This window comes from Mirounga leonina, unplaced genomic scaffold (assembly GCF_011800145.1).
Source record: "Mirounga leonina isolate KUSES-001 unplaced genomic scaffold, KU_Mleo_1.0 Mir_166, whole genome shotgun sequence".
Taxonomy (NCBI): Eukaryota; Metazoa; Chordata; class Mammalia; order Carnivora; family Phocidae; genus Mirounga; species Mirounga leonina.
Window position 1 is genome coordinate 28,932,781 of NW_023270418.1, and position 9,968 is coordinate 28,942,748.

Here is a 9,968-nt window from a genome sequence, read left to right on the forward strand (position 1 = left end):
TGAGAAGGGTCTCTGGGTGGAGAGGGCCTGGGTCTAGTGAAGGGAGGTCTCTGAGGTGGAGAGGGTCCGGCTGCAGGTGAAGAGTGGCCAAGCCCCAACCAGCACCTGGGCCTTTTGGAGTGGCACCTGGCCAGTTTCTGAGGCATCATTCGTTCGTTTGTTTTTCCCGCAGGTCACAGTTACCTGGAGAGGCTCCTGAATGTGGAGGTGCCCCAGAAAGTTGGGTGAGTTCAATTCCAGGACTTGGGGGCCTTTCCCGGGCTGGGCAGGGCACATGGATTCTGTGCAGGTGAGCCCCAGGCCTGGAAGCATTTCCTGTGCCCGAGCTTTCCCTCCTGGTGGGGACCGCCAACTGCTGCAGCCTCACCCCATTCTAACCAGGCAGCAGATAACACAGGTGTCAGCCCTGGCCTGGCCGTGAGTCTCCTAAGGCTTACCCTGGGGTGTGGGCTCCATGGGTCGTCAAATCCACAGGGCCTGCTGGCCCTTCGGTGAATCGAGAGCCGGCCTCACCAGAGACAAGAGACAGTGGCTCATCGGGGCATGTGGGGTTGGGGTGCAGCCGGGAAATGGGCTGACATCCCGAATCAGGCCCCTGGCTCTGGCTGCCGTCCTGGCCTGCCTGGCACTGTGGGTTTGTGACCCAGGCCAGGGTGTCTGATGGGTGGGGGAGGGGCTCCTGTGAGGAGGACTCAGGCCGGCTGAACGGGTCCCACATGCCTCTTGGTCCGCTTTCAGCCCTGAGCAGAAGCCCAGCGAGAAGGCTGAGCCTGTGGAGGCGGCTGAGCCAGAGGTAAGGCGAGCGGGCCAGGGAGAGGAGGTCTCAAGGGCCTGGGAGTCCCGGGTGAGACCCCAGCGCCTTGGTTCCTCCCCCCAGGTCCCCAAGAACGTGCCCCGCAGTGCCACCAAGATCACCATTAGCACACCTGGCTCGCGGCCTGTGGCTGGTGGCCAGGAAACGCCCTCTGAAGGGCAGCAAGGTGAGTCTTTCTGCCCGGCCGTGGACAGAGACCAGGGCTGTGCTGGCCTTGGTGGCCTTGGTGGCCTTGGCACTTCCTGTCTGGGGAGAGGGAAGCCCGTATCCTGGGCTGTTGGCCAGAGGTAAATGACACCCAGGGGTGGTCGATCCCCTTTGGGTCCGCAGGGTTCATCGCCCAGCTTTGGGCTGGAGCTGCTGCCGAGCACCATGTGAATGGCCATGGCTGGTCGGTGTGTGAAGCTGGGGGAGTGCGGGGGGCCTGAGTTGGGGCATTGACTGCGAATGTGCCAGATCAGAGACTTGAGCCCCTCTCCTGGGGGCAGTGGGAGGAGCTCTGCGCTGGGGTGTGAACACCTGGCCTTGTTATGTCTCTGCCACCGCCTCACTTCTCACCTTTGTGGGTCTCCCTATGTGAAGAAGACAGGAGAGCTATGGGCTCTGGCACCCCCCTGGCTGCCAGGGGCGTCCCAGGGCCTGGCTCACGTCTTCTCAGCGGGAAGAGCACGATAGCTGTGAGGTCTTTGAACATGGCTTCCTCGCTTCATGTTCAAAGGGGGTCAGGGACAAGGGCCACACCAGCCCCGTAGCCCACGGGCGAGCTGCGAGGTCCCTTTGGAGGAGAGTGTTAAACGGGAGGGGGAGATTGGTGCTTTCCCTGAGCAGTGAAACAAAATGTCCTGACCCCACACCCCACGTGGGGACCCTGCATGGGAGCCCTTCCCTCCTCCTATCATGCCGGCCCCAGCTGATAGGCCTGGAGGAGTGGGGTTTCGAAGCTGGGTGAAGGGTCTGTTAGAGTTTGCAGTTTCCATAGGCTTCTGCTCCTGAAAGGTACTCACCCCCCTGGGTCTCAGTGTTAAGAGGTGGACGAGCCATGGTTGGGGTCACCTCAGTAGCATTGTCCTGCCGTTCTTGTCACAGGCGCCAGGCATGGGGGTGAGGGGTCCACGGGCTGGGCATAGCATGCTAGGCTCCGGATGTTCCCAGATTTCTCAAGGCCAGTCGGTGCTGAGGCTGATGGCTTCTGCCACTGACCACCCTGGGGTCTGCCAGGAAGGGAGCCTTGCCCCTGCCACGGCTGCTGCTGGGAGTGAGGGGGGGTGGGGTGGCTGGCCCCTCCAAGCTGTCCCTGCCGCCTCACCAAAATCGCTGTCTTCACAGAGCCCAAGACTGACGAAGCAGATGGCCCCAGGGAGCCACCCCAGAGTGTCAGGTTTGCATCTGGACAGGGCCGTGCGGGCAACTCTTGTGAGGGGCCCAGAGGGGCCTGAACCTTGAGTCCTTTTTCGGGGAGGGTGAGCATGTGGTCGGGGCCTCCGCTTCCTCTCGACAGGGGTGGGCCCTAGTACTCTGGCTGACTGAAGGAGCTGGTTCACTGCTATGAGACAAACCTGGTCCGGGAGTGGGTGACCAGATCCTAGACCCCGTCCTCTGCATCGTCCTGGCTGTGTGACCTAGGACAGGTCACTTCCCTTCCTCTGGGCAGCAGAGGGGTGGTCAGGGAGACCCCACCTCACCAGTGCTTTTTAGTCTGGAGCCCTATGCTGCGCCCACTTTCGTTCATAGGGTGACCTTTTATGGGGCGGGGTTGGCGCCCCGGGGCGGGCCCTAGGCTCAGCCCTGTGACGCGGCTTTCGCCCTGCTGCGGCAGGAGGAAGCGCAGCTACAGGCAGGCCGTGAGTGAGCTGGACGAGGGGCAGCAGCTGGAGGATGAGGAGCTGCAAGCCCCCAGGAGCAAGACCCCTTCCCCGCCCTGTCCGGCCAGCAAGGTGAGTGGGCATCTGCCCTCCCTCGGTGCCCTGCCCCGCGCCTGAGTCCTTACCGTGGTCCTCATCCACAGGTGGTGCGGCCCCTCCGGACCTTCCTGCACACCGTGCAGAGGAACCAGATGCTCATGACCCCGACCTCGGCGTCCCGCAGCAGTGTCATGAAATCCTTCATCAAGCGCAACACTCCCCTGCGCGTGGACCCTAAGGTGAGGGAGCCCGTACCCCTGGCCAAGCTTGGCTAGAGCTGTCCTGCCTGTCCCCTCGGCTGCTGGGAGTAGCGTGGATCTAGGCCAAGGCAGCTGTGTCCTGGCCCTGGTCAAGGGCCAGCTCCATCCTCTATGGCCCCGGGCTGCCTCAACATTTGAGGACTGTCCTGGCTCCTTGGGCTCCGCACTGCGGCTTAGAGGCTCGGCCGGCTCAGCGTGACGCCTGGGCCTCGGGCGCTGAGCTGGGAAGCAGTAGAAATGGCGTAGCTGGCCACTGCCGTGACGTCTGTCCCCACGCTCTCCATGCCCCCTCCGGGGCCTTGAGTAGTTAGGGTGAGGGACACACGTGGACGCTGTGCTCACTGGGGATGGGGGCTGGTAAGATGGGAGGAGGTGGTGGGGGGAGCACTGATGAGAGGCTGCGGGGCCCCAAGCTGATGCTGGCATGGCCAGGAGGGGGGCCTGCTTTCAGGGCGTCCCCCAGCCTGGCAGTAACTCCTGGCTCTTTCCTTGTCTCCTCTCCCCCACAGTGCAGCTTCGTTGTAAGTAAAGCCTTTTCCTGCCCCGGTAACCTAGCTGCCCCTAGCACTCACTTGCTTAGCCCTGCTCCTGCAAACCCACCAGCGCCCATAGAAGCACTAACATGGGAAGTGGAGGGGTGCAGCCGAGGGGGTGGGGGAGCCCGAGGCGCTGGGTGACCGCCTGGAGACGCCCAGCCCTTCCGGGCGTCCTCCCCCTGCAGGGCCTGCCCTCTCTGCCCTTGCCTCTGCTCCCGGGAGGACGAGCGTTGACCTCAGAGCCTCCCTGAAGGCTGAGGAGGCAGAGGGGGTGCGGCCTGCGGCTGTTTACGGGGCCACAGCTTGAATTTCCCCACAATACCTCCCTCCCCGCTCCCCAGCACTGGGCTCCTCCCACTCAGGGTCCGGGGGTTGTGGGGGGGGGGTGCTGCGAAGAGAACAGAGAAGTTGTCTCTGATCCCCAGACCACTGAGCTCAAGCGGGGCACAGACGGGAGCTACTGCCGTGAGGGGCGGGGCAGTGGGGGGACACCAGGGCTGAAGGCTGGGTCTTGTGGGCGTAGCACTGGAACCGTCAACAGCGGCTTCTGAAGAGAAGGCCACCGAAGCTGTTCTCTCCTCAGGTACCTCAGAGCTGAGCCAGGCCTTGGGCCCTGAGGAAGGAGCCCCAGATAGCCGGGATCGGCTCAGCCTGGGGTCTTGGCTTCCTGGGGTCTCCTTTGTTCCCACTGGCGCTTTGTAGGGCCTCCTACTAAGAGGGCTTCTGCCTCTGGCTGAGGGCCTGGGGCCTGGCGGGGCTTCTCAGCAGCTAGACAGGTGGGCCCTGAACTTGCCTGTCCTGCAAGGAGGCTGGTCCCCTTTGGTTGAACGAGGCGATGGCATGCCTTCCATTGCGCAGGCAAGCAGGCTGTGTGGACTTCCACACCTACTTGTGTGCCAGGCCCCTGCTAGGCACCTGGGCCCACGGCAGTGAGCCAGACTTGGACTTGCTCCTCCTGCAGAGAACTCCCATGGCCCACACGGATGGCCTGGAACCTGACAGGCCTCGTGGGGATGACCGAGAGAGAGGTCCAGAGAGCTGCCCTTTCCAGCTCTGGGGAGCCCAGATCCCTCACTGGGCATCTGGGGGTGGTGGGCCAGTTCTCGGTTAGGAGACAGGGAGCCTAAGTGGGTCACAGGGACCTCGGGGCCTTGGACTAGTTGCCTAACCTTTGGCTGAATTTCCTTTGGCCACAAAAGGAGATCGAGGTCGCTTCATAGAAATGGGTGAGCCAGAGTCCTGTGTTCCAAGCACCCAGCACAGGGCTTGGTATGAGGTGGTTTTTAGTAAAAGACAGAGAGACTGCTCGGTTGAGGCCCCTGGAGGCAGAAGGAGCCCAACAAGCTTTTGGTTTTCTCACCTGCTGCCTTGGCCCCGATGGTGGCCTCTGGGGAGCAGGGACAACCCAGCCCACCTTGGAGGCTTGGGGGCAGAGGGCACACATGGATTCTATGACTCGGACAACTCTTGCTTTCTTCTATAAAATTTCACAATGCTCAGGATAGTTTCCCTGACCTGGGTTGGGAAATTTTAGCACTCAAACTCCGGGACTAAAACCGGTTTTGCTGAGACCTATGGGAAGCAGGAGTCTGGTCGGCACTTGGGGCAGGAAGAGAGGGTGGTGGGCGCTCCAGGTGCCATGGGAGCTTTGCCTCCCAGGTGCTTTCCTCACCGAAGAGCAGGGGGTGGGAGTCGACTTCTGCTTGGGTGACCCTCTTGAACCTGCAGAGTCACACCTTTTAGCAAACGTGGAGTAAACACTATTGCTAAGAAATTGTTTCAGTGTTGCGTTCTTTCCTCTCCATCGTGGGTGGTGACGACCCCCTGCCAGCAGTGGGCCTTCCTGCGGGTCTCCCTTCGGACTCTGTTCATTTCTCTTCAGTAGCTTTTTCTGTCTGTTTGGATCAGATACATTTTATTGACTTATCTTCATGTTCACAGACATCTGCCAGTCTTTCCCATTCTGCTCTTGGACCTAGGCACTGAATTTTTTTATCTCTGTTACTGTATTTTGAGCTCTAAAATTTCCAATTTGCTCTTTTCTAGATCTCCTCTTTGCTGAGATTTTCTTTTTTGCCAATTGTCTTAATGTGATTACTGTCGAAACATTTTTATGGTAACAGCTGTGACATCTTTGTCAGATAAGTCTAACGTCTGTCATCTTGGTGTTGGTGGCTGCTGATTGCCTTCACCTGGGAGCTGAGATTTTCCTGGTTCTTTGTGTGCTCAGGAACTGTGGATTATATCCTGCCCATTTTGAATATCACGTTAGGGGGCTGCGTGTTTAAATCTTACAGAGAATGTTGGTATTTTGCTCTGCCAGCGACCCACCGGGTTTGGTTCAGGCTGCAGGTGTCCCCCTGCCTTCTGTGGGGTGTGGTTCCGATGTTCAGATTTCAAAGCCTCTGCTGTGCTCTTTGGATCTGTCCTAGGTGTGCTGGTCGGTGGGCAGGATAGGATCTGGCAGGTGGTCTGTGAGTTTAATTCTCCGAAGTTTGTGGTGTAATATTTAGGGTCAGATCTGTGCATCTGCAGCCCGCGCTGCACCTTGGCATTCACAGACAACCTTACGGTGTTGTTTTCTCCCTCCATCCTGTACATTTCCCTTCTCTGGGGTTCCCCCTCTCCGTCCTCCAGCCAGGAAGCTGGGGCTTTAGTTACCCTGCTCTGCTGTGTGCTTCCATGGCCGCATCCAGGGTCACCTGGTGTGGGGTACACAGAGAAGACCAAAAGCCTTGTCACAGCCTTCTGGGGTCACAGCTCTGCTGTGTGGAGGGGAAGCTTCTCCCCCCTCAGAGTTTTGACTCTGCACGTTCCTGTAACTGCCGCTGTCCCCACTGCCACAGGGCTCCTTGTGGCCTGGGGCATGAGAGGAGGAAGAAAAGGACAAACCAGAATCGGGGTTTCTGCATACTCTGAGCATTAGACGTCCCCTTTCCACTCCCCGAGTCAGAACGAGAGGGCCTTTCGCAGATTCTGTGTGCACCCCACAGGTCCCTTTGGGGTTTCAGACCTCATTGAGTTTAGACTAGAGGAAAAATAATGGTAAACTTCCTGCAGTTCAGTGATGCTTCGAAGCGTGATCTTCCCCCTCTGCCTGCTCACATAGGCCTCACATAGCTGCTCCGTGCAGTCGGGTTTTATAGGCACATTCAGTGGGAGAGGCTGCGTGGAGTGTGTCTACCCTCAACCAGGAGAAACCCTTCTCTGCATCTTTAGGGTTACATTACCTTGGGGCCAGATTTCTAGGTGGGAAATCTGCAGTCAAGGTCAGAGGCCAAGGGGAAATGGATAGTCACTCATGCAGGGAGAGGGGCCTATGGGCGGCCGAGCCCAGAGGTGAGAGTCTGATGGGAGCCAGGAGAGGGGGATAGAGGGGGCAGCTCTGGTCCATGCCCTTAGCCATCAGGGGGCAAGTACCAGTCTTGTCCTTGGCCAGGGAGGGCTCGGAGCCCCCACCTATGCCCTCTGGTTGTCCACTGCTGTGCCTCTGGGGCCTTCTGGGCATGCGGAGGAGGAGGGGCCCAGCATTGATCTGCTGAACAACCAACTAGTACTTTAAAAAAGTTGTAAAAATTGTCATGTACCTGTATCACAGGGAGTTTGGAAAATAGGCCATCCTTAATACATCTCCCCAGCTTGTGGTGATCTGTGTTAGCACTTGGCCATATTTCACTTTTTTTAAAATATTGAGAAACACAAAAGAATGTGTGTGTGTGTGTGTGTGTGTATACACATAGTATAAACAGAGCATGGTACTAATAGATGAACACTTATGTACCCACCACCCCCTGTGTAGAGCATTAACCCCAACTTCTACAGCTGTCTCTCCCTTCCCGGTCTCATTCTTCCATCTCTTCCCAAGTGCACTTTAACATAGTTCTAATCAGAACATTTATCCAATTTTGAGCCTGATTTTTGTGCTGCTTTGACTTGGCAGGGTTCAGTCAAAGGCACTTGGGAGGCCTTACGGTCCCCGACCCCCAGGCCTCAATCTGGGGAGGGAGGCATGTTTGGGGGTGACTCTGCCTCTCAAGCAGTCTGGCCGGGGCCCGGGGGCCTCCCTCCGCCGCTGCACCAGGGCCTTGCTCACCCCCCCCACCCCCCCCCCCCCCCCCCCCCCCCCCCCGCCCCAGGAGAAGGAGCGGCAGCGCCTAGAGAACCTGCGGCGGAAGGAGGAGGCCGAGCTGCTCCGCAGGCAGAAGGTAGAGGAAGACAAGCGGCGGCGGCTGGAGGAGGTGAAGCTGTAAGTGCTCTGGCTCCTGGCCCCGGCCCGGCCCGGCCTCGGCTCGGCTCCCCATGACTGCCCTGTGCCCGCAGGAAGCGTGAGGAGCGCCTCCGCAAGGTGCTGCAGGCCCGGGAGCGGGTGGAGCAGATGAAGGAGGAGAAGAAGAAGCAGATCGAGCAGAAGTTTGCTCAGATTGACGAGAAGACTGAGAAGGTGCGAGCCTCGGGCTGGTGGGCTGTACCCTGGTGGGCCCCAAGCAGGTCAGACTCGGGGGCCCATGGCTTCTGGGCACCTCTCCCCTGGGCCATGGGGAACAAGCCGGGTTTGCAGGGGCAGGGGGTGCAGAGTTCTGGGCCATTCTGCAGGGCTGAGTGAGGAGGGGTGTGCTCTGCAGGCCAAGGAGGAGCGGCTGGCTGAGGAGAAAGCCAAGAAAAAGGCAGCAGCCAGGAAGATGGAGGAGGTGGAGGCGCGCCGGAAGCAGGAAGAGGAGGCCCGGCGGCTCAGGCGGCTGCAACAGGTACGAGGACAGGTGGGCCTCGGGCCTCGGGAAGGGTGGGGAAGGCTGGGCCGTGCCACTGCGCACACCCCACTCTGTTGGGTTGGTCTTGGTGGCTCGTGTGGCTTCATGCCCGGAAGAGGTTGAACAAATGCCTTGGAGACGTGGACGGTGGCAGTGACTGGCCTCCCGCGTCCTGTGGAGGTAACGGTTCGAGGGTTAAGAGTGTAGACTCCAGGGCCGCCTGGGTGGCTCAGTCGTTGAGCGTCTGCCTTCGGCTCAGGTCATGATCCCAAGGTCCTGGGTTCGAGCCCCTCATCGGGCTCCCTGCTCGGCTGGAAGCCTGCTTCTCCCTCTCCCACTCCCCCTGCTTGTGTTCCCTCTCTCGCTGTCTCTCTCTCTGTCAAATAAATAAAACCTTTAAAAAAAATTAAAAAAAAAAAAAGAGTATAGACTCCAGAGCCTGACTTCCAGTCTCAGCTCTGCCGCTTGGCAGCTGTGTGACCCTGAGCGGGTCACCCGACCTGGCTGGGCGTCCGTTCCTTCAGGTACCAGTGGTATCTGCTTGATGGGGTTGGTGTGAGGACTGAACGTTTTGCCTCGGAGAGTAGGGGTTTGCTTCTTCCTGGGAACTGCCAGGCTTAGGACAGTAGGGAACACAGATCTGTCACTAGGGGGTTATAAGTCCCAGTAACCGAAGTTTAGTTAGTATTTGCCAGCGCCCGACGCTGCTCGCAGTATGTCCGCTGTGTGAACTCCGCAGCTTTGTGAGGTTGTAGGTATTCCTGTTGTTCCCGCTTTATCAGTGAGGAAAGCGGGGCCAGAGAGCTTAAGCCCCTGGGCCGGGGTCACACAGCCGGAGAGTCTGGCTCCAGCGTCACCCCTTAAGTCCTGGCTCTGCTGCTGAATGAAAAGCAGTTGTCCGCGGTGATTCTCGTGGAGCTTTGCCCGGGGTGTCCCCGCTGGGAGGGGAGCAGGCTGTCGGGCCGCGCTGTCCGCGCTCCTTCCCGGACCTCCGCCTCTCACGTTGCCAGCCCAGTGCTGGCCGGAGGCCCCCGACCTTGCTGTCTGTTCACCAGGAGGAGGAAGAGCGGCGGCACCAAGAGCTGCTGCAGAAGAAGAAGGAGGAGGAGCAGGAGCGGCTCCGGGCTGAGAGGTGAGGGGCCCGCGCCCCAGCCGGCCGGCCTGGCGTCCTGGCGTCCTGGCGTCCTGGCGCCGCCTCCCCGGGGCCCTGGGGAAGGGAGGCGGCTCCCCCGCCTCACCTGGGGTGTGCGAAAGGACGGGCTCTTCTCTGGTCGGGGACTGGGCCCGGCGCGGCCTCCTGCCCTGACAGGCCCTTGCCGGGTCCTCAGGGAGCTGCAGGAGAGGGAGCGGGAGAAGGCCCTGCGGCTACACAAGGAGCGGCTGCAGAGGGACCTGGAGGAGAAGAAGAAGAAGGTAAAGGGGAGCGGGCCGGGGCTCCCCTGGGGGCTGCAGCGCGGGCGCTGCCTCGCTGCCCTGCTGCTGGGGGTGGCCGAGCGGCGGGCCGCACCCGCACGGTCTCTAACGCCCCGCCGCTGGCTCCCAGGAGGAGCAGCAGCGCCTGGCCGAGGAGCAGCAGAGGAGAGCCAGGGAGGCGGCGGCCGCCAGCAAAGGCCTGACTGCGACCCCGGACGCGCAGGTGAGCCCCGCCCCCCCCCGTCCCCCGGCTCTGGTTCGGCTCTGGTTCGGCTCTGGTTCGGCTCTGGTTCGGC

The 9,968-nt window shown here is 60.4% G+C and overlaps 1 protein-coding gene across 2 annotated transcripts in view; it reads left to right on the forward strand.

Moving 5' to 3' along the window:
* INCENP (inner centromere protein) overlaps window positions 1-9,968 on the forward strand; it is a 26,724-nt gene that overhangs the window by 11,038 nt on the left and 5,718 nt on the right. Inside the window, exons 5-17 of one of the 2 annotated variants that reach the window (XM_035013001.1) lie at window positions 173-224; window positions 739-793; window positions 878-980; window positions 2,141-2,192; window positions 2,631-2,748; window positions 2,820-2,954; window positions 3,485-3,496; window positions 7,648-7,757; window positions 7,832-7,952; window positions 8,134-8,256; window positions 9,315-9,391; window positions 9,588-9,672; window positions 9,803-9,895. In XM_035013001.1, the coding sequence (XP_034868892.1) occupies window positions 173-224; window positions 739-793; window positions 878-980; window positions 2,141-2,192; window positions 2,631-2,748; window positions 2,820-2,954; window positions 3,485-3,496; window positions 7,648-7,757; window positions 7,832-7,952; window positions 8,134-8,256; window positions 9,315-9,391; window positions 9,588-9,672; window positions 9,803-9,895 (1,136 nt within the window). The remainder of the gene's footprint in view (window positions 1-172; window positions 225-738; window positions 794-877; window positions 981-2,140; window positions 2,193-2,630; window positions 2,749-2,819; window positions 2,955-3,484; window positions 3,497-7,647; window positions 7,758-7,831; window positions 7,953-8,133; window positions 8,257-9,314; window positions 9,392-9,587; window positions 9,673-9,802; window positions 9,896-9,968) is intronic. The other variant, XM_035013002.1, reaches the window with a different exon arrangement.